This window comes from Macaca nemestrina, chromosome 17 (genome assembly GCF_043159975.1).
Source record: "Macaca nemestrina isolate mMacNem1 chromosome 17, mMacNem.hap1, whole genome shotgun sequence".
In the NCBI taxonomy this organism is placed as follows: Eukaryota; Metazoa; Chordata; class Mammalia; order Primates; family Cercopithecidae; genus Macaca; species Macaca nemestrina.
The window spans coordinates 793,068-820,802 of NC_092141.1; the positions used below are offsets into that span (position 1 = coordinate 793,068).

The following is a 27,735-nucleotide window of genomic DNA, read 5'->3' on the forward strand; positions in this document are numbered from 1 at the left end:
CTGCTGACCTCAAGTGATCCACTCACCTCAGCCTCCCAAAGTTCTGGGATTACAGCCGTGAGCCACCTTGCCCGGCCATTATCAGCAATTTAATTTAATTTAATTTAATTTAATTTAATTTTGAGTCTTGCTCTCTCATTCAGGCTGGAGTGCAATGGTGTGATCTCAGCTCACTGTAATCTCTGCCTCCCAGGTTCCAGTGATTCTCCTGCCTCAACCTCCCCAGTACTGGGACTACAGGCGTGCACCACCACACCCAGCTAATTTTTGTATTTTTAGTAGAGATGGGGTTTGGCCAGGCTGCCTGGGCTGGTCTTGAACTCCTGACCTCAGGTGATCTGCCCACCTTGGCCTCCCACAGTGCTGGGATTACAGGTGGGAGCCACCGCGCCCAGCGCTACTCTCTGCTTTGGTATCCACGTGCCGCCTGTTTTGCATTCTGCTTGTCCCAAATCCAGGTCTCGGCCAATGTGCTGGTCCTTTCACTACTGGGAGCTTGGGAGCTCTTAGCAGCCATTACCTGCCCATGATGGGGTAGGAGGGACTCTGTGGTACACAGAGGTCTCCCCCTTAGGCCTCTCTGGCTGAACAGCACCCTCAGGTCCTCACTCTCTGTCTCCTGGCACTCTACTGAACATAGAACTTCTCTATGGGAGCTTCAGCCTCGCAGGGGAATTGCTGGAACCCAGGCAGTGGCTTCTAGATTAGGATCCTCTCAAGCTGATGGGGGTTTCTCTCCTACTAGGGCTCGGCCCAGAGTGCTGGGGCTCCGGCTTTCATCTCAGGGACCTACATGCCTTTAAGCCTCTCTGGCTTTTCTTTTCTCACCTGCTGGGCAAAATCCACTTTCTTTCTTTTTAGGTGGAAAAAAATGTTTATGTCCAGACGTCCCGTCCCTGTGGTGATAGTGTGGATTGGTGCAAAATCCTTCAGCATTTTGGTGCTTAACATTTAAAGGCAGACTTTTAGAATAAGAAAACAAACCAAAACAGCATTCCAACATTCTTACATTGATGGCATGGAGTCTAAGATTTTTGTCTCTACTGAAGAATTACAAAAGTCTACACAAGAATTCGAGCAATTATCTCGATACCGTCTGCACCTGAGCGCGTGGCATAGAAGACGCCCCACCTGCTGCTGTGGAAAGGGGCAAAGAACAGAAAAAACACTTAACAGCAAAATGTGACCTCACTACCTATACAAAGGATGACCATTGATATCCTGAGCGAACCAAGAATCACACCCTGGAGGACCCCTGACCGGGAGGAAAGGCACAAGCCACACACTGGAGGACCCCCGACCGGGAGGAAGGGCACAAGCCACGCACTGGAGCACAAGCCATGCACTGGAGCACAAGCCACGCACTGGAGGACCCCCGACTGGGAGGAAAGGCACGGGTGTTTACTCAATAGACCTTGAATAAGAACACTCTCTTGTAAGACACAGTTGGGTCACAGCCGGTCTTGTGCAATGAAAACCAAAGGGGAACTTCTGCTTACTGGGTTTCTAGAGATAGAGATGAAACTACATCCTCTATCTCAACAAGCAGGAAAAACCACCCAGGGTGAGTGAGGATGTGCGGTGGGTGCCCACACACCCACCATGGGGGTGTGCAGCAAAACAAACTGCAGCAGGTGTTTTGGCAAGAGCTGGCGACATTTCAAATGTACACGTCCTTTAATCTGATTTTTTTTTTTTCCTTTTTGAAACAGGGTCTCGCTGTCACCCAGGCTGGAGTGCAGCGGTACAGTCACAGCTCACTGCAGCCTTGACATCCCAGGGTTCAAGTGATCCTCCCACCTCAGCTTCCCGAGTAGCTGGGACTACAGGAGTGCACCACCACACCCAGATAATTTTTTGTAGAGATGGGGTTTCACAGGGTTGCCCAGGTCACTCTCAAACTCCTGGGCTCAAGTCATCTGCCTGCCTTGGTCTTCCAAAGTGCTGGGATTATAGGTGTGAACCACCATGCCCGGCCTTAATCATTTTAAGTGGAAATGTAACCATTTTAGGATAATGTCCTACAAAAATGTGAGTACATGCAAGCAAAGACATTTGCAGAAAGATTTTCAGAGATGACGCTATCCTAATACCAAAAAACTAAACACAGCCTGTTGGCTATGCTGCTAGAAGACTGGCTGTCTCAGTCTGTTCACGCTGCTATAATAAAGGGCCACAGACTAATTGATAAATAGTAGATCCTTGTTCCTTACAGCTCTGGAGGCTGGGACGTCCAAGATCAGGTGCTGACGGACTCCGTGCCCAGTGAGGGCTGCTCTGCTTCCAAGATGGTGCCATGTTGCTTGTTATGTGGCAGAAGGCGGAAAGTCACAGGGCATCACACAGCTCCCCTGCACCTCTTTGTAAGCTCATAATCCCGTTCTTGAGGTCCCTCCTTCACAATTTAACCATTTCCTAAGGACCCCGCATCTTAATACTATCACGTCGGGGATTCAGTCTCAACGTAAGAATTTTGGAGGGACATATACATTCAAACCATAGCACTGATGAAATGATGGAGCCAGGCACGGTGGCTCACGCCTGTAATCCCAACACGGGGAGGCCGAGACGGGCAGATCACCTGAGGTCGGGAGTTTGAGACCAGCCTGGCCAGCGTGGTGAAACCCCATCTCTACTAAAAAATACAAAAATTAGCCAGGCATGGTGGCGGGCACGTGTAATCCCCGCTACTCAAGAGGCTGAGGCAGGAGAATCCCTTGAACCTGGGAGGCAGAGGTTGCAGTGAGCTGAAATCGCACCACTGAGATCGCGCCACTGCACTCCAGCAGCCTGGGCAACAGAGTGAGGCTCCTTCAAAAAAAAGAAAAAACAAGGAAGGAAGGAAGGGAGAGAAAGAAAGAGAAAAAATAGGCCGGGTGCGGTGGCTCAAGCCTGTAATCCCAGCACTTTGGGAGGCCGAGACGGGCGGATCACGAGGTCAGGAGATCGAGACCATCCTGGCTGACACGGTGAAACCCCGTCTCTACTTTAAAAAATACAAAAAACTAGCCGGGCGCGGTGGCGGGCGCCTGTAGTCCCAGCTACTCGGGAGGCTGAGGCAGGAGAATGGCGTGAACCCGGGAGGCGGAGCTTGCAGTGAGCTGAGATCCGGCCACCGCACTCCAGCCTGGGCGGCAGAGCGAGACTCCGTCTCAAAAAAAAAAAAAAAAAAAAAAAAGAAAAAATAATGATGGCATAGCTGAGCTATAAAACACCACGCAGCCATTAAAAAGAATGAGTAGATTTATACACGGCAAGGGAAAAGTCCAAGATGTACAGCCTTCTGCATCCCTCAGTTTTGCAGCTACAGATTCAACCAACTCTGGAATAAAAATACAGAATTCTCAGGACGCTGAGAAGTCAAGACCCAAATTTTGGTATCCACGGGTTCCACAGGGCTGACGTGGGGCCTGGGACCTGAGCATCCAGGATTTTGTCATCTGGCAGGTGGGGGGCCCTGGAACCAACGCCCCGTGGATACTGAGGGGCAACTGTATTGTTAAGCTGCAGAAAAATATGCTTCATATTATTATTACTTTTTTTTTTTTTTTAGCAAAGCGTCCCCTTCCTTTTCCCACATAAAGACACAGAGAAGTATTCAAAGGAGAGCAGCACTTCTGACATATTTCCATGTAGATTTATTTATTTATCTATTTAGAGACAGAGTCTCATTCTGTCGTCCAGGCTGTGCACAGGCTGGAGTGCAGTGGCACGATCTCAGCTCACTGAAACCTCCACCTCCTGGGTTCAAGTGATTCTTCTGCCTCAGCCTCCCGAGTAGCTGGGATTACAGGCACCTGCCACCACAACTGGCTAATTTTTTTTTTTCTTGAGATGGAGTCTCACCCTATTGCCCAGGCTGGAGTGCAGTGGCGCCATCTCGGCTCACTGCAATCTCCCCCTCCCGGGCTCAAACAATTCTCCTGCCTCAGCCTCCCGAGCAGCTGGGAGTACAGGTGTGCGCCACGATGTTTGGCTAATTTTTTGTTATCTTTAGGAGAGATGGGCTTTCACCATGTTGGCCAGGCTGGTCTCGAACTCCTGACCTCGTGATCTTCCGGCCTCGGCCTCCCAAAGTGCTGGAATTAGAGGTGTGAGCCACCGCGTCCGGCCCATTGTACTTTAAAAATGAGTGTTGCTATTGCAATATTATAGGGTAAATAGCAGCACAGACCACTGAGCCATCAGTGTCATCGGTTTTGAGAAGTCACCTGCTGGAGCCAGGCTTCTTAGCACCTTCTGAGAAACCTAAGGAAAGAGGCGTGCAGCAGGCCCAACCCGGAGCCCTGGGAGAGTGGCTTCCGCACACCGAGACCCGCCTGTGCCGGCTTCCTGGGACTTCCATTCTTGATTTGTTGGGGCAAGATTTTCTTTTGATTTCTGTGACTGTTGTCCGTATAATCATTAAGAAAAAAAGTTTATGATAAACTAACCATATTGGCTGACAACAAGAGTCATTAGCGGTGACTACGGTGTTGAGACTGAGGCTCTAGGAAAGGAAGGTGGAGCCATTTAGAAATAGGGAATTCAGCCGGGCACGGCGGCTCACGCCTGTAATCCCTGCACTTTGGGAGGCCGAGGTGGGAGGATCACTTGAGCCCAAGAGTTGGAGACAAGACTGGGCAACAGAATGAGACTCTGTCTCAAAAACAAGAAAAAAAAAAAAAAAAGAAAGAAAAAAAAAAGGGAGATTCAGGAAGGCGGCTGAGCGTACCTCGAGATGGTGCATATAAGCTAGAGGACAGGAACTGAAAATCGCGGGGAGCTCAGGTGTAGCTGGTGTTTGCACCTGTGATGGCAGGTAAGTCCTCAGGAGCCTGGCACGAAAACAGGGGGCCTAAGACCTCAAGGCCTGGCCGCTGTCAAGGCTCAGAAGGAGAGGAGAGCTGGGGAACAAGACTCACAAGTCCCGGAGCCAGCAAAGCAACAAAGTGTCAAAGGAGTTAAGGGGGAATCCGGGGAGGGGGACTCACACGGTTAAGGGGGAATCCGGGGAGGGGGACTCACACAGTTAAGGGGGAATCCGGGGACAGGGGGACTCACGTAGTTAAGGGGGAATCCGGGGGGAGGGGGACTCACACGGTTAAGGGGGAATCCGGGGGGAGGGGGACTCACACAGTTAAGGGGGAATCCGGGGGGAGGGGGACTCACACAGTTAAGGGGGAATCCGGGGACAGGGGGACTCACGTAGTTAAGGGGGAATCCGGGGGGAGGGGGACTCACACAGTTAAGGGGGAACCCGGGGGGAGGGGGACTCACACAGTTAAGGGGGAATCCGGGGGGAGGGGGACTCACACAGTTAAGGGGGAATCCGGGGGGAGGGGGACTCACACAGTTAAGGGGGAATCCGGGGGGAGGGGGACTCACACGGTTAAGGGGGAATCCGGGGGGAGGGGGACTCACACAGTTAAGGGGGAATCCGGGGGGAGGGGGACTCACACAGTTAAGGGGGAATCCGGGGACAGGGGGACTCACGTAGTTAAGGGGGAATCTGGGGGGAGGGGGACTCACACAGTTAAGGGGGAACCCGGGGGGAGGGGGACTCACACAGTTAAGGGGGAATCCGGGGGGAGGGGGACTCACACAGTTAAGGGGGAATCCGGGGGGAGGGGGACTCACACAGTTAAGGGGGAATCCGGGGACAGGGGGACTCACGTAGTTAAGGGGGAATCTGGGGGGAGGGGGACTCACACAGTTAAGGGGGAACCCGGGGGGAGGGGGACTCACACGGTTAAGGGGGAATCCGGGGGGAGGGGGACTCACACGGTTAAGGGGGAATCCGGGGGGAGGGGGACTCACACAGTTAAGGGGGAATCCGGGGGGAGGGGGACTCACGCAGTTAAGAGAGAATTCCGGGGACAGGGGGACTCACGCAGTTAAGGGGGAATCCGGGGAGGGGGGACTCACACAGTTAAGAGAGAATTCCGGGGAGGGGGACTCACACAGTTAAGGGGGAATCCGGGGGGAGGGGGACTCACACAGTTAAGGGGGAATCCGGGGGGAGGGGGACTCACACGGTTAAGGGGGAATCCGGGGAGGGGGACTCACACGGTTAAGAGAGAATCCGGGGGGAGGGGGGACTCACACGGTTAAGGGGGAATCCGGGGGGAGGGGGACTCACACAGTTAAGGGGGAATCCGGGGGAAGGGGGACTCACACGGTTAAGGGGGAATCCGGGGGGAGGGGGTCTCACACGGTTAAGGGGGAATCCGGGGGGAGGGGGACTCACACGGTTAAGGGAGAATCCGGGGGGAGGGGGGGACTCACACGGTTAAGGGGGAATCCGGGGGAAGGGGGACTCACACGGTTAAGGGGGAATCCGGGGGGAGGGGGTCTCACACGGTTAAGGGGGAATCCGGGGAGGGGGGACTCACACGGTTAAGGGAGAATCCGGGGGGAGGGGGGGACTCACACGGTTAAGGGGGAATCCGGGGGGAGGGGGACTCACACGGTTAAGGGGGAATCCGGGGAGGGGGGACTCACACGGTTAAGGGGGAATCCGGGGGGAGGGGGACTCACACGGTTAAGGGGGAATCCGGGGGGAGGGGGACTCACACGGTTAAGGGGGAATCCGGGGGGAGGGGGACTCACACGGTTAAGGGGGAATCCGGGGAGGGGGACTCACACGGTTAAGAGAGAATCCGGGGGGAGGGGGACTCACACGGTTAAGGGGAATCCGGGGGGAGGGGGACTCACACGGTTAAGGGGAATCCGGGGACAGGGGGACTCACGTAGTTAAGGGGGAATCCGGGGAGGGGGGACTCACACGGTTAAGGGGGAATCCAGGGAGGGGGACTCACACGGTTAAGGGGGAATCTGGGGGGAGGGGGACTCACACGGTTAAGGGGGAATCCGGGGGGAGGGGGACTCACATGGTTAAGAGAGAATCCGGGGGGAGGGGGACTCACACGGTTAAGGGGGAATCCGGGGGGAGGGGGACTCACACGGTTAAGGGGGAATCCGGGAGGAGGGGGACTCACACAGTTAAGGGGGAATCCGGGAGGAGGGGGACTCACACAGTTAAGGGGGAATCCGGGGGGAGGGGGACTCACACGGTTAAGGGGGAATCCGGGGAGGGGGACTCACACGGTTAAGAGAGAATCCGGGGGGAGGGGGACTCACACGGTTAAGGGGAATCCGGGGGGAGGGGGACTCACACGGTTAAGGGGAATCCGGGGGGAGGGGGACTCACACGGTTAAGGGGGAATCCGGGGGGAGGGGGACTCACACGGTTAAGGGGGAATCCGGGGGGAGGGGGACTCACACAGTTAAGGGGGAATCCGGGAGGAGGGGGACTCACACAGTTAAGGGGGAATCCGGGGGGAGGGGGACTCACGCAGTTAAGAGAGAATTCCGGGGACAGGGGGACTCACGCAGTTAAGGGGGAATCCGGGGAGGGGGGACTCACACAGTTAAGAGAGAATTCCGGGGAGGGGGACTCACACAGTTAAGGGGGAATCCGGGGGGAGGGGGACTCACACGGTTAAGGGGGAATCCGGGGAGGGGGACTCACACGGTTAAGAGAGAATCCGGGGGGAGGGGGGGACTCACACGGTTAAGGGGGAATCCAGGGGGAGGGGGACTCACACAGTTAAGGGAGAATCCGGGGGGAGGGGGGACTCACACGGTTAAGGGGGAATCCGGGGGGAGGGGGACTCACACGGTTAAGGGGGAATCCAGGGGGAGGGGGACTCACACAGTTAAGGGAGAATCCGGGGGGAGGGGGGACTCACACGGTTAAGGGAGAATCCGGGGAGGGGGACTCACGTAGTTAAGGGGGAATCCGGGGGGAGGGGGACTCACACGGTTAAGAGAGAATCCGGGGGGAGGGGGACTCACACGGTTAAGGGGGAATCCGGGGGGAGGGGGACTCACACGGTTAAGGGGAATCCGGGGGGAGGGGGACTCACACGGTTAAGGGGAATCCGGGGGGAGGGGGACTCACACGGTTAAGGGGGAATCCGGGGGGAGGGGGACTCACACGGTTAAGGGGGAATCCGGGGAGGGGGACTCACACGGTTAAGGGGGAATCCGGGGAGGGGGACTCACACAGTTAAGGGAGAATCCGGGGGGAGGGGGGACTCACACGGTTAAGGAGGAATCCAGGGGGAGGGGGACTCACACAGTTAAGGGAGAATCCGGGGGGAGGGGGGACTCACACGGTTAAGGGGGAATCCGGGGGGAGGGGGACTCACACGGTTAAGGGGGAATCCGGGGGGAGGGGGGACTCACACGGTTAAGGGGGAATCCGGGGGGAGGGGGACTCACACGGTTAAGGGGGAATCCGGGGGAAGGGGGGACTCACACGGTTAAGGGGGAATCCGGGGGGAGGGGGACTCACACGGTTAAGGGGGAATCCGGGGGGAGGGGGGACTCACACAGTTAAGAGAGAATTCCGGGGACAGGGGGACTCACGTAGTTAAGGACGAATCCGGGGAGGGGGGACTCACGTAGTTAAGGGCGAATCCGGGGAGGGGGACTCACACGGTTAAGGGGGAATCCGGGGGGAGGGGGACTCACACAGTTAAGGGGGAATCCGGGGGGAGGGGGACTCACACGGTTAAGGGGGAATCCGGGGGGAGGGGGGACTCACACACAGATACCCCTCCACTGATGAATGTTACGTCCCAATAAACCCACTGTAAGTTGGACTTGTTAAGTCAAAAATGCATTCAATGCACCTAACCCGCCCAACGTCATAGCTTAGCCTACCTTACGCATGCTCAGAACAGTCACAGCATCCCGCAGTTCGGCAACATCCCGTGACACGAGGCCTGTTTTACAATAGAGTGTTGACTGTCTCATGTGATTCATCTTATGCATCTGTTCCCACTGAAGGTGAAAACAGCGGCTGTACAGGTGCTCCGGGTAGGGTTTGTACTGGTCACGAATCACTTTTGCACCATTGTAAAGTCGAAAACTCGTTAAGCGGGACCATCGTAAGTCGGGAAGCATCTGTAGGTGAAGAATGTGTCGGGCTAGAAGAGCATCGGTGACCTTCAGCATAAGGGTCAGGACAGATGTGAGTCGGGCAAGAAGGGCACGGGTGACCTTCGAGAGCAGGGTCAGGACAGAGGTTGAGATGGAGGCTGACTTGCTCGGCGGGAATGCATGTGTGGATGGGGGCGGTGGACTCCCCTTGACGCACTAAGAAAACCGACGGGCTGTGGGGGGAGTGGGATCAGGAAAAGCGGGGGACCCGTGTTCACTTCTGCAAGCAGAGGGCGAAAGGGGACAATCTCTGAGGACTGGGTGGGGCGAAGGACACACCCCAGGACTGGACAGCTAGGGAAAGCAGTGTGGTATGGACAGCGGCATGTAACGGGTGGTTTAGTTTTTGCCACTCCTCTTCTATGGCGGGGAGTAAGCCAGTGATCGAAACTCTTGAGATCTCAGTGTCCCATCTACAAACGGAGGGACTTTGACAGAGTTCCCGACCCCGACGCTCTAATTCCAACCTTCATGCCCCAATTCCGAGTTTCCCAACTGGAGAGTTGGGGCCACCACAAAGGTATCCGGCAAATGAGCAGATACTCATCCCCTTAGCCTTGGGACTGGGGAGGGAGGGGGTGTCCCCAGGCCCAGCAGCCTCTTCTGTTGAGGCAACAGGAGTTACTCATGTCCTCACTTCCGGCTGCAAAGGTCGGGAAGCGCTGCCCACGCGGTCATGCCAGGTCTCCAGCACAAGATTTGGGGCCTTTTGGAAGGATCAGGTGCTTCTGATCACCCACCTCACTCTGACCAAGCCCCTTCTCCATCCCGGTGACACTGCTTTGTTCTCAGAACGTGTCTGCCTTGCACCAGGGGTTACTCAGAGAGTTCTCAGGTGCTATTTCCAAAGGCCACAGGGTCTCAACTCAACTGTGCCCCCCAGCCTTAGGGGTCGAGCGTCCGAAATTCAAAATGCTCCAAAATCCGAAACACTTCGAGTGCCGACATGACAGCCAGAGGAAGCGCTCATTGAAGCAATCTGGATTTGGGATTTTCCAATTACGGATGCCGAACTGGTACGTATATAATACACACATTCCAAAATCCAAAAAAAGCTGAACTCCAAGACACTCCTGGGCCCGAGCACCTCGGGTTAGGGATGCTCAACCTGAATTTGCACAGAATTTGGGAGAGAGGTTAGGTGCTATTGTTGAATGGGTGGCTACCTCAAGTCAAACCGTGCCCTTTCCTGTACTAGGTGACAGTGCCAAGGCTCCCTTCCCATCTAATCCAGAAAAACAAAGAGCGACATGTGTCAAGGAGGGCAGCAGCTTCCAAACGGACACCTGGGGAAACCTGGAAATCTTCAGTGACGTTTTGGTGCAGAACCTCTACAAAAGTTTTATTCTAACTTCCCTTTTTGTTTGTTTGTTTTTTGAGACGGAGTTTCGCTCTGTCACCCAGGCTGGAGTGCAGTGGCGCGATCTTGGCTTACTGAAAGCTCCACCTCCCGGGTTCACCCCATTCTCCTGCCTCAGCCTCCCGAGTAGCTGGGACTACAGGTGCCCGCCACCAGGCCCGGCTAATTTTTTGTATTTTTAGTAGAGATGTGGTTTCACCGTGTTAGCCAGGATGGTCTCGATCTCCTGACCCACCCGTCTCAGCCTCCCAGAGCGCTGGGATTCCAGGCATGAGCCACCGCACCCGGCCCTAACTTCACTTTTAAAATGCATTTAGTTTTAGTTCTAAAAACTAAACATTAAAAATGGTAATAACGCAATGCGCATCCTCAAATGTCTTCTGGGGTAAATGTAAGATGTCGGAGGCCCTTGCTTGTGTTAACCTCTTACTCCAAGGGCTGCTCACCGCCCTGAAGACTCAGGAGACAAAGAGGCTCTTGCCACTTCTGTTTAATTGTAGAGCCTCTACCACTCGAAGAAGAGCTGTTTAAAACAAAACAAAATGGATACTATTTGCAAATTCTTAGCTGGATTAAATCAAGATTTCTCTATTCTGTGCAACCAAAGCAAAACCCAGAAGTAAACTGGGGTTGATACATATACATTTTCATCCATAACCTTGGTTTAAAATGCTTCCTATTTACTGGAATAGTTTCAATGCTTTTACTGATTTCCTGTGAAAAATATTTGAACTCATATATTCATAAAATACTTTTATCTGTTTTGTATAGTGGCAATCCAGTGTAAAATTTTGTCCAATAAATTTGAAAATTGCTGGTGTAGTACAAAGGGCACGGATGTTGGAATGAAGGCTTGAGCTAAACCCTGGCTCACCCCCTCACTAGTCACATATTGAATCCTGGCCCACCCCTCACTAGTCACATATCAAATCCTGGCCCACCCCTCACTAGTCACATATCAAATCCTGGCTCACCCCTCACTAGTCACATATCAAATCCTGGCCACTCCTCACTAGTCACATATCAAATCCTGGCTCACCCCTCACTAGTCACATATCAAATCCTGGCCACTCCTCACTAGTCACATATCAAATCCTGGCCACTCCTCACTAGTCACATATCAAATCCTGGCCCACTCCTCACTAGTCACATATCAAATCCTGGCCACTCCTCCCTAGTCACATATCAAATCCTGGCCCATCCCTCACTAGTCACATATCAAATCCTGGCTCACCCCTCACTAGTCACATATCAAATCCTGGCCACTCCTCACTAGTCACATATCAAATCCTGGCCACTCCTCACTAGTCACATATCAAATCCTGGCCCACTCCTCACTAGTCACATATCAAATCCTGGCCACTCCTCCCTAGTCACATATCAAATCCTGGCCCATCCCTCACTAGTCACATATCAAATCCTGGCCACTCCTCACTAGTCACATATCAAATCCTGGCTCACCCCTCACTAGTCACATATCAAATCCTGGCCACTCCTCACTAGTCACATATCAAATCCTGGCCCACTCCTCCCTAGTCACATATCAAATCCTGGCTCACCCCTCACTAGTCACATATCAAATCCTGGCCACTCCTCACTAGTCACATATCAAATCCTGGCTCACCCCTCACTAGTCACATATCAAATCCTGGCCACTCCTCACTAGTCACATATCAAATCCTGGCCACTCCTCACTAGTCACATATCAAATCCTGGCTCACCCCTCACTAGCCACATATCAAATCCTGGCCACTCCTCCCTAGTCACATATCAAATCCTGGCCCATCCCTCACTAGTCACATATCAAATCCTGGCTCACCCCTCACTAGTCACATATCAAATCCTGGCTCACCCCTCACTGGTCACATATCAAATCCTGGCCCACCCCTCACTAGCCACACATCAAATCCTGGCCACTCCTCACTAGTCACACATCGAATCCTGGCTCACCCCTCACTGGTCACATATCAAATCCTGGCCCACCCCTCACTAGTCACATATCAAATCCTGGCCCACCCCTCACTAGTCACATATCAAATCCTGGCCCACCCCTCACTAGTCACATATCAAATCCTGGCTCACCCCTCACTGGTCACATAACAAATCCTGGCTCACCCCTCACTAGTCACATATTGAATCCTGGCCCACCCCCGACTAGTCACATATCGAATCCTGGCCCACTCCCGACTAGTCACATATCGAATCCTGGCTCACCCCTCACTGGTCACACATCGAATCCTGGCCCACCCCTCACTGGTCACACATCGAATCCTGGCCCACCCCTCACTGGTCACACATCGAATCCTGGCCCACCCCTCACTGGTCACACATCGAATCCTGGCTCACCCCTCACTGGTCACATATCGAATCCTGGCCCATCCCTCACTGGTCACATATCGAATCCTGGCCCACCCCTCACTGGTCACATATTGAATCCTGGCTCACCCCTCACTGGTCACATATCGAATCCTGGCTCACCCTTCATTAGTCACACATTGAATCCTGGCTCACCCCTCACTGGTCACATATCGAATCCTGGCTCACCCCTCATTAGTCACACATCAAATCCTGGCTCACCCCTCACTAGTCACACATCAAATCCTGGCACGTCCCCATACTAGCCACACATCCTTGGGCCTGTCACTTACCCGCTCTGAGCCTCCAAGTCCCATCTGGTAAACGGAGTTAAACTTAGCAGGAATTTGATCCAATGAGATGTGATAACGTATCCAGGACACAGTAAATACGCAGTTACCTTTTCCTTCCCACCCCACCAACATGTACAGATAGCCCTGAATCGCCCAGACCCTCTCATGACCAAAGGTAATACAGGCAGGCCACACGGCAGCTGGACTGTGCAGCCAGGGCCCAGGGCTACCCCAAATGACCTCCACTCCCCTCAGCACCCTCCTCTGACCTCCGAGCTGGCCAGCTGCTGAGCCAATGCTCTGGATCCTTTAGGGCTGTGCAAGCATGTGAGAGGCATGGGTATGAGGCTGTGGGAGACTCTCTGTGTATAAACTGATGTTTATACAGCATTTGATATTGAGTGTGGGTATGAGGCTGTGAGGGGTGTTGTGTGTGTAAACTGATGTTTCTTTATACAGCATTTGATATTGGGTGTGTGTATGAGGCTGTGAGGGGCTGTGTGTGTGTAAACTGATGTTTATACAGCATTTGATATTGGGTGTGTGTATGAGGCTGTGAGGGGTTGTGTGTGTGTAAACTGATGTTTATACAGCATTTGATATTGGGTGTGTGTATGAGGCTGTGAGGGGTTGTGTGTGTAAACTGATGTTTCTTTATACAGCATTTGATATTGGGTGTGGGTATGAGGCTGTGAGGGGCTGTGTGTGTGTAAACTGATGTCTATACAGCATTTGATATTGGGTGTATGAGGCTGTGAGGGGTTGTGTGTGTAAACTGATGTTTATACAGCATTTGATATTGGGTGTATGAGGCTGTGAGGGGTTGTGTGTGTAAACTGATGTTTCTTTATACAGCATTTGATATTGGGTGTGTGTATGAGGCTGTGAGGGGCTGTGTGTGTGTAAACTGATGTCTATACAGCATTTGATATTGGGTGTGGGTATGAGGCTGTGAGGGGCTGTGTGTGTGTAAACTGATGTCTATACAGCATTTGATATTGGGTGTGGGTATGAGGCTGTGAGGGGCTGTGTGTGTGTAAACTGATGTTTATACAGCATTTGATATTGGGTGTGCATATGAGGCTGTGAGGGGTTGTGTGTGTGTAAACTGATGTTTATACAGCATTTGATATTGGGTGTGGGTATGAGGCTGTGAGGGGCTGTGTGTAAACTGATGTTTATACAGCATTTGATATTGGGTGTGCATATGAGGCTGTGAGGGGTTGTGTGTGTGTAAACTGATGTTTATACAGCATTTGATATCGGGTGTGGGTATGAGGCTGTGAGGGGCTGTGTGTAAACGGATGTTTCTTTATACAGCATTTCATATCGGGTGTGGGTATGAGGCTGTGAGGGGCTGTGTGTAAACGGATGTTTTCTTTACACAGCATTTGATATGTTTTCCATTTGTCTTCTAAAGCCCTCCAGTGGCTGCTCCCATCGGTCCATCACAGTGCTTGATTTTGTGAAGAACCCTGTGGAATGGGGTCTCTTTGGCAGCAGAGAAACGCCTTCCTTTTCCATCAGCACAGAGCAAACACGTGAAGGGAGCTGGAGTTTCTTGCCACCATTTCACCTGAGACCCCTGAAAGCTGCAGCCCACTCTGCAAATACTTTTCTTGGCCCTGGAAGTAGAGGGAAGTTTGTTGAGAAGCTGTTCTTAATTTCTCACTTGTTGAAAAATTACCCCAAACAGGAGGAAGACAATTGTGCAAATTCCATTTGATGACTGAGCAGAAGCTCCTGGAGCCCTGGAATGAAGTGAGCAGCACTCCCGGGGGCGAGACGTTGGACATTATTTTTATTTTAACATCTCATATCGCCCCAGACGTTGGACATTATTTTTATTTTAACATCTCATATCGCCCCAGACGCTGGACATTATTTTTATTTTAACATCTCATATCGCCCAGGTTCTCTGAGCCAACACCCTCAAAGGGGACAGACAGAGCCAGAGAGGAACTTTTGGGCTGATTACAAGGATTAGGCTGGCCTTGGGAAAAGTCTAAACATCTTTGAAACACAATTGGAAAGTAATCCAAACTGGGAAGCCTGCGAGCTCAGGGTTCCCAGTTAGAACTGCCTGTCCCAAGTTAATCTTGCTTAGTTTTTTGGGCATCATAGCAAAAACAAACAAACAAACATACAAAATCAAGAATAAGTAAAAGGACAAAAAAGAAAAAGAAACAAAGGCAGGCAGAATTTTTGTCCCTGTCGGGAGAAGGGTCTGCTCTGTGGTCACCAGACACCTAAGGAAGTTTTCTGGAAGGGAGCCTCTGGCAACCCTTGCGGTTCGCATTCACAGGAGATGTGCCCTGTTTTCCACAACAGGCAGCCTCGCCACCAGCCCCAGGAGGGAGGAAGCTCTCTTCTCAGTGTCTGCAGGCTTGTTCCTAAACGCTACGGAAGCAGCAGCTGCCAGGGGAAGGGGATCCTGCTCAGTCTTTTAAAACTCTCGTGTAGGCTGGAAATCACAGCCATGACCTAAAAAGGCCAAGAGCAGATATGCTGAGCTCGCTGCGGATGCAGTCTGCACGCGGCCGCACGATTTGTCACCACTCGGCCATGTTTAAAAAAGCCAGTCCAGGCAAGACAGCCACAGGCTCCTGCCCGCAGGTGATCACGCACACACTTCACATTGCCTTATGGCTTTTGCAGAGCAAGTGCATATAGCCCGGTCTTGTGTGACCTTCACAGCCAATATTCATTATAATCCCCTCTCACCAATATTGAAAAAAACAGATGCTCAGGGGATCGGTGACTCGCCCAGTGTCAAAGCGCCAGGTCCAGATCAAGGACTTGCAGATCAGGTCTTCTGTGGACGCTTCCAATCCCAGGCTGCTTTCACTTCAAGTGGACACGTCCTTCATGTCCCGCAGATCGCCACCTCCTCTTCCCTCCTGTCCACGTAGCTGAGAAGGAAGGAGCTGGCAGGCAATGCCCTTCCAGGTGGGCTACAGGGAAGGTTCTTTTCTCATTAGGGTGATCCCTTGGCTTCCCTAGTACAATGGGGAGCTGTTGAAAAGAAAGAATGGAAACGAGGTAATGATCCTGGAGCCTCATGGAAGGGCCGCAGCCAGCTTTCCACTGTTGAAAGGACACAGGACTTCCCAAAGTTTTCATGGCAAAATGTCCATCCAGCTACTAAGGAAACAGGATGGACGCACGTGTGCAGGAGAGAAATCACTTGGCAGTCACTGGAAGAGCAGGCTGTGAGGGGAACAGCAAGGACGGAGAAGGGAATGTTCACAGGATAGAAATTCACAGGGCAAGAAGGGTTCCAAGTCAGAAGCGAAACACTTTACACATTACAGAGACTCTACTGCAACCGGACAGGCCAGGACGGGGCTCGGTCGGCCACATTCTGCTCCCATACGTTGCTTCCTTAGACTGTCAGGGAAGGGAGGGCAGCCACTGGGAGGGGCCAAGGTCACGGGCCTGCTAATTCTTTCCTAGAGTCTGTTCTGTTTTCTGCCAGCAGTAAGGAAATACATTCTAGCAAATGACATCCAGTAACGCTCTAATTAATGGCAGTATTTTGTGCTCTGACATGCAGGGAGAAATCACTTCCAGATGGAGAAAATGAAAGCTATTTACACACACAAAAAAAATCCCTTTATTTTAAGGAAATTTGTATTTCCCAAAGGTGTGGAACTTCGAGGGTCCAAGAGGCTATTCTGATGAATACTAAACTGGGAATTTTTAATATATAAAATGTAATCGAACCCGTCATGTAGGCCAGCATTCCACATGTCCATATTTCTAAGGCTTTTGCTTAAATGGCCCAGCGCAGCTCTATTTTATTTTTAGGAATCTGACTTGGAGTTGGCAAGAAGTGTGAGACACTTGCTGTCACCCTCAAGCAGGCAGGTTGTGGCAGGTTATTCCGAGTGCTCTTCCTGGGGAAGGAATCCCATTTCCAGCTGTACACTTGCGGCATTTCCCCTGGCATTCTGTCAACAGAGAACCAGGTCTCCTTATCTGAAGGCAATTCAGGAAGGGTTGGTGCCGTACCCTGCATCAGGCAGCAGCCTCAGACCTGCCCTGCGTGCCCTGTGTTGGTCATGCTGGTCTCGGCTGGTCTGCTCTCAGTCCTGTCTGATCTGCAAGGAGCCACCCTAGATGTAAGAAATCAGGCACCCCTTCTCGGGGATGGGCAGAGTCCTGGGTACTGGCTCTTTGTTCTTCCAGAGAGGAAGGAGTGGCGGTAGTTAGCTTCAATCCCTGAGCTGGGTTTGGAGATCAGAACCCTTGTCCACTACGCCTCCTGTTTCACTGTTAAGAGTCCACACAGAATGTTCTCTGGCCGAGGCACCGCTAAGCCAGTTTTCAGAGAAGTCCCCATAGTAAGAGCAGATTGAACCCTTTATTGATTATACAAATTATCACTATTTATTTTAAACCCAACGTGACTTCAAAGTTGCTTGTTTTTTGGTTTTTAAAGGGGCTAGAGAAAATGGACCAAGGGGAAGGAATGGGCACAATACCTAGGTTTGGCTGAATCACAGAGCTGTTAGCTGCTGCTTTCATCCATGGGTGCTCCTTTTATTTTTTTTTAGAGAGTCTTGCTCCGTCGCCCAGGCTGGAGTGCAATGGCACGACCTCGGCTCACTGCAGCCTCCGCCTCCCGGGTTCAAGCAATTCTCCTGCCTCAGCCTCCCGAGTAGCTGGGATTCCAGGTGCCTACCACCATGCCTGGCTTATTTTGTATTTTTAGTAGAGATGGGGTTTCACCGTGTTGGCCAGGCTGGTCTCAAACTCCTGACCTCACATGATCCACCTGCCTTGGCCTCCCAAAGTGCTGGGATTACAGGCATGAGCCACCGTGCCCGGCCTTTTTTTTTTTTTTTTTTTTTTTAACAGAGATGGGGTCTCACTCTGTTGCCCAGGCTTGTCTTGAAGTCCTGGGCTCAAGCAATCTTTCCACCTCAGTCTCCCAAAGCGTGTGAGCCACCGCACCTGGCCTAGGGTGCTCCTTTGATATGTTATTTTTGAAGTGATGTTAATAAATAAAGTTTCTGCTTGGGGTTTGGTCATCAAAACAAGAAGAATCCTAATTAGTATGTTCAGAGCCCAATTCCTGGCATGGTCCCCACCAACAAAAGTTGAGTCTTACTGTCTTCCAGGCTGGAGTGCAGTGGTGGGACCTCGGCTCACTGCAACCTCCGCCTCCTGGATTCGAGTGATTCTCCTGCCTCAGCCTCCCCAAGTAGCTGGGACTACAGGCACCCACCACCTGCCTGGCTTTTTTTTTTTTTTTAATTTTTAGCAGAGACAGGGTTTCACCATGTTGGCCAGGCTGGTCTCGATCTCCTGACCTCAGGTGATCCGCCCACCTCGGCCTCCCAAAGTGCTGGGATTACAGGCGTGAGGCACCGCGCCCGGCCCAACCCAAGTTTAAAATGAAAGCTGTTACCAGTAAAGAATCCACCACGTTGGCCGGGCGCGGTGGCTCACGCCTGCAATCCCAGCACTTTGGGAGGCCGAGACGGGCGGATCACGAGGTCAGGAGATCGAGACCATCCTGGCTAACACGGTGAAACCCCGTCTCTACTAAAAAATACAAAAAACTAGCCGGGCGAGGTGGCGGCGCCTGTAGTCCCAGCTACTCGGGAGGCTGAGGCAGGAGAATGGCGTAAACCCGGAAGGCGGAGCTTGCAGTGAGCCGAGATCGCGCCACTGCACTCCAGCCTGGGCCACAGAGCGAGACTCCGTCTAAAAAAAAAAAAACAAAAAAAGAATCCACCACGCTGGTATGAGCTCAAGTGCAACGTCCGCAGACTTTTAGCTTAGAGTCAGAAACACAGGCGCGCACGAACACGCGGGCAGGAGCCCTTCCACAGAGCAAACCTCTCTCTGCTGCAATGGCTCTAAACGAGCTGCAAACGTTATAATTACCTATGGGGCTTTTAACCTGTACGCCAGGCCCCATCCAAACTTACGGACTCAACATCTCCAGGCATGGTTTTTGTTTTTTTTTTTTTTGAGATGGGGTCTCGCTCTGCCGCCAGGCTGGAGTGCAGTGGTGCGATCTCGGCTCTCACTGCAGCCTCCACCTCCCGGGTTCAAGTGATTCTCCTGCCTCAGCCTCCCGTGTAGCTGGGATTACAGGCGCCCGCCACCACAGCCAGCTCATTTTTGTATTTTTAGTAGAGACAGGGTTTCACCATGTTGGCCAGGATGGTCTGGCTCTCCTGAGCTGGTGATCCGCCCACCTCGGCCTCCCACAGTGCTGGGATTCCAGGCGTGAGCCACTGCGCCAGGCTGGCATCCGTTTTTAAAAGGCCCCAGGTGGTTCTGCTGCACACCCCCAGAAGAGAAACACAGCGCCTTTACACAGTACTCAGTCCCCATCAAGGAGACACTGAACAGAACTCCTACTGACATCCATTGGCTCCGTGGGGATTACTGACAATGTAACAAATCAAGGCAGCAACTTCCCTGGCTGTGACCACCAACTGTGGAGAACAGGAGCTTGACAGCTCAATGCTGTGATGGAATCATCCGGAAAACGACTCCTCACCAACGAACCAAAAAGAGAAGTGGGGATCTGTACACAAACGCTGGGAGTGACAAGAACCAGGTGCGGGAGTCCACTGGCTTTCCCAGCTCTCCCGGGTCGAGGACAGACGGCTGAACTGGCTGTGCTATTTGGAGATGGGCCCCACCGCCCCTTCTCAACTGTACAGCTCAGGCTGCGTTACCACAGAAACCCCGTGGGCTGGGGGGCCTTCTACAGGGCTTCCCAGGGGCTCTCCCGACCCCCTCCCTGCCCTTGTCTTATTTGGAATCTTTTCCTCACAGACCTCAACTAAAGGCTGCACGCCCTCCTCACACCACTTATTTTCTCCTCCACATTCTCGAATTTGAGATGCTCGATGCATGAGAGTCATACCGGCTAGCAAGGACATTCTGGAAGCTGATGAAGAAATGAGGCTCAGGATCAGAGCTGGATGGCGTCGGGGAGAAGGGCTGGCAGAGAGGGCAGGGGCACAGAGCAGTGGTTATGCTGGGAAACAAGGTGGGGACGAGGAAATCAGGTTTCCAGGCAGATTTTCAAACCTTGTTCCTACTGTATGGCTGTTACGAGTTTTACGGATTTTCAGGAAATTTCCTCTGTCCTGAAAACTTTTTGAGACAGGGTCTTGCTCTGTCACCCAGGCTGGAGTGCAGTGGCGTGATCTCCGCTTGGTGCAGCCTCCGCCTCCCGGGTTCAAGTGATTCTCCTGCCTCAGCCTTCCCAGTAGCTGGGATTACAGGAATCCGCCACCACACCCGGCTAATTTTTGTATTTTTAGGTGAGACAGGGTTTTGCCATGTTGGCCAGGCTGGTCTCGAATTCCTGACCTCAGGTGATCCACCCGCCTCAGCCTCCCAAAGTGCTGTGATTACAAGAGTGAGCCACCACACCCGGTCAAGTTTATTTTTGGTCTCACCAGGTTGCCCAGGCTGGTCTCCAACTACTGAGCTCAAGGAATCTGCCCACCTCAGCCTCCCTAGCAGTTGGGACTACAGGTGCATGCCACCACACCTTGCAAAGTTTTATTTTTGTAGAGGTCTCTATGTTGCCCGGGCTGGTCTTGAACTCTTGGGCTCAAACGATCCTCCTGCCTTGGCCTCCCAAAGTGTTGGGACTACAGGCATGAGCCACTGTGCCTGTCAAGATATCATTCTTGAGCAAAATCGGGCAGCAACAACAGTGGTTGGCTGTAGCTGTGGTCATGGTTAACCGAGGCTTGGCTTCAAGGGAACCGAGTGAATCAGGGTAACGGCTCGATATGCTGCCTGTTCTCTGGATGCAGGATGATGGGAGAGGCCGGGAGCACTCTCTTCGGCAAGCCCTGCTGCAGAGAGCCCGTGGTGGACAGCAAGGGCAGGCGGGGGCAGGCTGCGTGCCAGGCCAGGCTCTCAGCCTGGTGTTTAAGGTCCATATTCTGTTCCTGAGGCATCCAGAATCCCGGGCTCCTTCCTGTAACACAGGAACACAGAACCCCGGGCTCCTTCCTGTAACACAGGAACACAGAACCCCGGGCTCCCTCTCATGACACAGGAACACAGAACCCCGGGCTCCCTCTCATGACACAGGAACATACAAATGGGACACTGCACATCACCTTTGCTATTTCAGATGACGCTGGCAAGTGCTGTGGACCTGAAGATGAGTGGGCAGAAAGGGATTCGAGGGGATGGACTTCTGAGTGTTCCCATGGCTTCATCGGATGAGAAAGCCTAGGAAACGTTTTCCAAGCGAACTTCCTGGTTTCCCTTCCCTAGAAGCCAGGAGCAGAGTGGGAGTAAAGAATTGGAGGAAGGGGCTGGGCGCGGTGGCTCACGCCTGTAATCTCAGATACTCAGGAGGCTGAGGCAGGAGAACTGCTTGAACCCAGGAGGCAGAGGTTGCAGTGAGCCTAGATCGCGCCACTGCACTCCGGCCTGGGTGACAGAGACCCCGTCTCTAAAAGAAAAAAAAAAAAAGAAGGAAAGAATCTGCTCACACAGCCTGGCGAGTGTGCCAGGCAAAGCCACTGTCAGATCTGGGTCTGCCCTTACCCAAATCAGGAGCCCCAGGGCAGACAGGACACCCGCTTGAAGGCCTGGCACATACGCCCTTCCTGGGTGACAGACACAGAGAACATCGCTCCTTTGCAGACAACTGAGAAACCGCGGGAACACAGGGGTAACTGGTCATATAAGGTCATGACAAGCATCAGAAACAAAATATGGGCCAGGAAACTGGGATTTCCATGGGAATACGCCTGGTCCCACAGCCTCCATGAAGAGCCTGTCACCTGCCACTTCATTAACTCAGGCCCTAGGGCCAAGCCCAGAGATGGGAGAGGAAACAGCTCTGGCAGAAGGGGAAACCTCGGCCGGCCACAGAGAGAGGGAGGACGGACGGAGGAGGGAGGGAGGACGGAGGGAGGAGGAGTGAGACCCAGGCATCCTTGTTCAGGTTGCCTGGACGGGTGGGTGTACGGTGGGGCCCGTGTGTCAGAGGGTGCGACTGCCATGGGGAGGCTACATGAGTCAAGGGCAGCTGAGGGACCTTCCCCCCACTGCTGCCTCTGCTTCGGGAACCAGAGATCGTCGAAACCGCCCTCAGAGCCCAGCCCTTGCTCAGCATCTCCGATTAGGGCAGGAAGTGAGACAGGGCCTGGGAGAGACTCTTACAACCCACATGTCCCCGAAAGCGTGAAGACCGACGATGTGAGAGTGCCGGGAGCACAGGAGGGGTCGGGGGCTTCTGGGGAACGGGGTGCTGAGGGTGGCCGGCCAGAGCAAGGGCCCCTTGCTGCTGCTACAGTCTCTTTTTAATGAGCTTCTCGAGCTTGCGGATGCGGGACGACTCTTGCTCCGGTGTGGGTGCCGTCAGGGACAGCGAGCCGGAGCTTTCCGCCCCTGAGGGTGGTGCGGGGAGCCGCTGGCGCAGGAGTTCCAGCATGCTGCTCTGCTCGCTCCTCTTCAGTCCCTGAGGTTGAGAGAGGAGAACCGTCAGGAAGTCTGGGCCAGAACGGCCCACGGGGGAGAGCGCGGTACCTGGGTACCGGGTCAGCAGAGGCTCCGCAGACAGCAGAGTTACTCCAGGCTGACGGCGAACCCCTTCCTCAGGGGACTCACCAGCCCTGGGTAGTAGTGTGGGAGAAAAAAGAGAGGAGAAGAAACGGTAAAGGAAGAGAAAGAAGGGGCTGAGAGAGGAGAAGGGGCAGGTCAAGAAGGAGCTGAGAGAGGAGAAGGGGCAGGTCGAGAAGGGGCAGGTCAACAAGGGGCTGAGAGGAGAAGGGGCAGGTCCAGACGGTGGGAAGGACAACACTCCTGTCCTCATCCCCCTGCCCCTGCCCCTTCCTCCCTGTGCAGGGGGCCTCAGCAGGGCATGCAGGGCCTATCAGAATCCCGAGGTGCACAGGCCTGGGGCCATCCTCCTCCAGAGGCTTCTCCGAATCCGGTTTGCTCTGTGGAGCCAGGCACGTGCATTTTGAGAGAGCCCCCCAGGAACCTGTATCCCAACCCCCCGGTTGAGAACCGCTGAGTGTGAGGTGGATGAGCAGGTGTAGACGAAACAGGACCCTGCACTAACCTTCATGTCCAGTATCTTCTGGAAGGTTTCTGTGTTGCAGTCTGTGAGGAGTTTGATGTAGTTGTCAACAAACACCACCAACGGTTCATGAGGGGCCATCACTACCTACGGCAGGGGAGACAGGAGCGGGCCCCTCAGCAAACTCACTCCTCACTTGCCAGCCGAGCGCCAAATGGATTCTGCGAGGTTTCCTTAAGCAGCAGCAACCCGACCTACAAACCCAGTGGTCCATCTCATCGTCACATGCCACCAGAGCAATGTCCTAAATTTGCTGAATCCTAAACACACCTGCGCTGCTTTGTGACGTACAGGTTCCTGGACCCCTCCTCTAAAGACCGTAATTCAGTAGGCCTGGGTGGGGTCCCAGGTGGTTTGTAAACTATCGGAACCATTTGGGAAACCCTGCGTGAGAGGGTCCCTGCTGGAGGATTTCACGGGTACACGGTACTTGATCCTTCTGCCTTGATGTACTGTGATTCCTGAGAAATGGGTGGCAAAAAGAGCTGGTATAAGTAAGTGGATTTCTGCAAAAACAAAAATGCCAAAGCTGCCTCACCTTTTTGAAGATTTAAAATCTGGAACTTACATAACAACTCAGTTAAACTATCAATTAACACACAAACAAAGGAACTGCACTGCAACCCTCATTCATTTCCATTTGGTTCTGGAATGCAGTATCTGATTTTCTTTCCCCAGCAGACTGATTTGTTTTGAATTCCTGAGGCTGAACCAAAGAATGCCGAGGAGGAGTTCACTCAGGCATCCTCTGCAGATAATTCCCAGACCGCATGCTCTCCTCCCTAGCAGTAAGCAGCAGGGGAAGAATACGATGAGGCAGTTTCATCCTCACCCACATGAGCTGCTGTACCCTCACCTACACGGGCTGCTCGATCCTCACCCACACGGGCTGCTCCACCCTCACCCACACGGGCTGCTCCACCCTCACCCACACGGGCTGCTCCACCCTCACCCACACGGGCTGCTCGATCCTCACCCACACGGGCTGCTCCATCCTCACCCACACGAGCTGCTCCACCCTCACCCACACGGGATGCTCGATCCTCACCCACACGGGCTGCTCCATCCTCACCCACACGGGCTGCTCCATCCTCACCCACACGGGCTGCTCCATCCTCACCCACACGGGCTGCTCGATCCTCACCCACATGGGATGCTCCATCCTCACCCACATCCCACCGGTGACTGATGCCCTGCTGCCACTTCCTACTCCTGCCGTCCCTGAGTCATCTGGTTTAGGAAGTGTCCTGAAGAGCCTACAGGTCCTGGGCTTTTAAGACCATATCACCACAGGACCATCTGTTCTCCAGGCCTCATCCCCGCTCTTCCAAATAGCTGGAAACCAGAGGCAGATGCTCAGGGCTTCAGACGTTCCTCACCCAAAGTACAGTCTTTTGTTAAATGGAGCTTTTAAAAATCCATTTGCTGATTAGATTCAGTTACTACAACATCTGTTCAGAGTTCATGTAAAGTGGCAGAGTACAGAAAGCCAGAAAGGCTGATGTGGAGGGGAGGAACTGAGGGCTGTGCCTGACATTCCTGCTGAGAAGCAGAGCCCTGACATACGCTGATTCACCGTGGCGACCACCTACCCTCCAGGCTTGACTGCATCTGATTACAAGAGAATCCCACAACAACAAGAAATTCATTTGTCAGAAGGAATTCCTGAGCCCCAGTAACTATCCACAGACTTTCAACAATATCTGATGAGGCCAAAATCCAGTCCAGCCCAAGAACATGGACCGTGCTTTGAGGCCGGTGAGGACGGGACCTACCCTGTGCTTTCAAAACCAAAGCTTCTCGTAAAAAGAGATTGAATAACCGGCCCCTTTTAACAGAATCCCCGGGAAAGACACAAGCCATCACCTTGAGGATCATCTCAGCCCGGGTCATGCCTTTGACAACAATCTTGGTGTAGCTGGCGGGTGCCTTCCTCACCACCTGCGAGCCAATGGAGGGGAGATCGAGCAGGACCATCTTCAGCGAGTGGGTGTCCAGCAGCAGCTGTGGAGCAAAGCAGAGCATTACCGGCCCCTTCCAGCGACCCAGTGCCGAGTGGACCCAGGCCAACGAGTCATGTTTTTCTCATTACACAAGTAACACATTCTCGTTGCAAAAAATTTGGGATATAAACAGAAATATACAAGAAAAAAATTATGTATAATTCCCATTACCTAGGAAAAACGACATCAAGGAGCCGGCCTATGTGTACGTCTATAAAAAACTGAATCGGGGGCCAGGAACCGTGGCTCCCACCTGTAATTCCAGCACTTCAGGAGGCCCAGGCAGCAGGATCGCTTGAGCTCAGGAGTTTGAGACCAGCCTGGGCAACACGGCAAAACCCCGCCTCCACAAAAAATGCAAAAATTAGCCAGGCGTGGTAGTGCGCACCTGTGGTCCCAGCTACTGGGGAAGGCTGAGGTGGGTGGATCGCTTAAGCCTGGGAGGTTGAGGCTGCAGAGAGTCAAGATTGCGCCACTGTAACTCTCCCAGCCTGGGTGATAGAGGGAGATGCTGTCTCAAAAACAAATGACAACCCCTCCATAAAACTAAATCAGAATTATACTGTATGTATATACCATTTTACAACCTGTTTTTCTCACTTAGTATATACAATTTTTATATTCTACTTTCCCATCTTTGTAGTCGTTAAAAGCGAATCATGGTTTTTAACTGCACTCTAGCCTGGGCCACACGGCAAGATCCTATCTCTAAAGAAGAATCGTGATTTTTAATGGTTCTGCAGTACTCTGTGATGTGTGCGGCGGTGTAAACTTTAAGATCTTTCCAATGGAATGGACCCATTTACACCTCTGCCAGCAGTGTAGACTGCACCCTTATCAGCACTGAAAACTCATCAAATCCTGATTATTCATTACGCAAAAAAGAGTAACTCATTATCGTTGTACTTTGAATTTCTCTGGATGTTATTGAGGATGTAGATTTACCCAAATGTAAACATTGTATCCTGGCAACAATCTACCTTTTCCTCTGTTTGTTCTGGTTCTCTGGGATGCCAATTATGTAGAAGGACACCCATAGTCCTGAAGGCCCACTGACTGCTGGGAATGACATGAGGAACGTTTTGTCGCATTTAATCTGCGTAAGGCCTTACCTACCCTGGAGGTTATTTATCGTTCCCATTTTACAGATGAGAAAAAGTTCCAGAGGATTAACAACTCGCCAGACTCATCTCATGCGACGGACGAGGATAGACAAAAGGTAGACAGGAAGCTGGAATTCCATTTCCGGTTGCCAGGTAAGGGGTTAGACAAAAGGTGGATGGGAAGCTGGAATTTCATTTCCGGTTGCCAGGTAAATGTCCCTGGGTGGTTTTGGCGTCGAGCTCACACTGACTCCTGCTGACTGCCCTGCTCTGCTGCCGCCGTTGCTTTTGGCAACCAGGGAGCAGAGAAATGGCTGAAGCCAGAAGGGTGTACTCTGGCCTGTTGAGATGGTTTAGGAGAATGGAACCACATGGTCACCAAGCAGACAACGGCGGCAGTGGGGTGACAGCTCCCAATGCCACCACTAAACTCCAGTGATAATGGCCAAACGTATGTTCAGGGCAAGGCCTGTACTCTGCCACTGCCTGCTTCTTTGGGAAAGCCTTCTGTCATCCTATCAGGCAGGTGAGAAATGGGATTCTTCAGGCCCCGCGACACTTTGCATCCTCCAATTTCCCATTTACTTTGCTTTGGACAGAAGAACGAATGACTAAAGAGAAACTAAGTAATGAGAGATACTGTGAACTTAAAGGTTAAGGCAATTATAATTTTGACAGTGGTAGAAATGTGGGGAAGACGTCAGTGTTTCATGTGGAATAATTTAGATGTGGTAAGGAATTACACCACGGTCAGAGCAATTTCATGTGGTTCTGCGGCTAGTCAAAGGCCTGCATCACACAGGTCATTCAACTGTAGCCAGCAAAGTGCAGGGCATTTTGGACCTTTCTGGATTTCCAGAGATGGAAATTCTTACTATCTCAGTGTCTGCTTTGTTGAAAAGGCCAAGGGCTCAGAGAAAATAGTATGTAAACCTCCAGGAGGGGGAATGGCACAAATTGCCCAAGCCCACATGAAGAGCCTGGCATGAGCGCACTTCCCAGAACTACAGTGGAAATGACTGCTGCTCTTCCTCCGAGGAGCCCAGTACAAGCCTCTAAAGCATTCCAAGTGGATTAAATTCTTAGATATACAAAGAAAAACTTTAAGAAGAAAATACAGGGCACAGTGGCTCACATCTGTAATTCCAGAACTTTAGGAGGCCGAGGCAGGTGGATCACCTGAGGTCAGGAGTTATAGACCAGCCTGGCCAACATGGAGAAACCTCGTCTCTACTAAAAATACAAAAATTAGCCGAGTGTGATGGTGCATGCCTGTAATCCCAGCTACTCGGGAGGCTGAGGCAGGAGAATCGTTTGAACCCGGGAGGTCTGCACTACAGCCTGGGTGACAGAGCAAGACACTGTCTCAAAAAAAAAAAAAAAAAAAGAAGAAGAAAATACAGAGACCATTGCTTATGGGTGGAGAAGAATGTCAACCATGAGAAAAAATGAACCACCTACCCTAAAATGAAAGGAGTCTATATCAGAAGAAACAAACAAAGTAAAAGACAAGACACAAATCAGGAGAAGATATGTG

At 52.4% G+C, this 27,735-nt stretch overlaps 1 protein-coding gene across 8 annotated transcripts in view; it reads right to left on the minus strand.

The window, feature by feature from the left end:
* Positions 1–17,346: 17,346 nt before the first annotated feature.
* LOC105474265 (VPS53 subunit of GARP complex) overlaps positions 17,347–27,735 on the minus strand; it is a 182,850-nt gene continuing 172,461 nt past the window's right edge. For 7 of the 8 annotated variants that reach the window (XM_071082064.1, XM_071082067.1, XM_071082066.1 and 4 more), the window contains 3 exons: positions 24,959–25,096; positions 23,075–23,179; positions 17,347–22,468 (listed from right to left, as the gene is read on the minus strand). In XM_071082064.1, the coding sequence (XP_070938165.1) occupies positions 22,298–22,468; positions 23,075–23,179; positions 24,959–25,096 (414 nt within the window). In that variant the 3' untranslated portion in view covers positions 17,347–22,297. Of the gene's footprint in view, positions 22,469–23,074; positions 23,180–23,280; positions 23,554–24,958; positions 25,097–27,735 lie in introns of those variants that run through there. The other variant, XM_071082068.1, reaches the window with a different exon arrangement.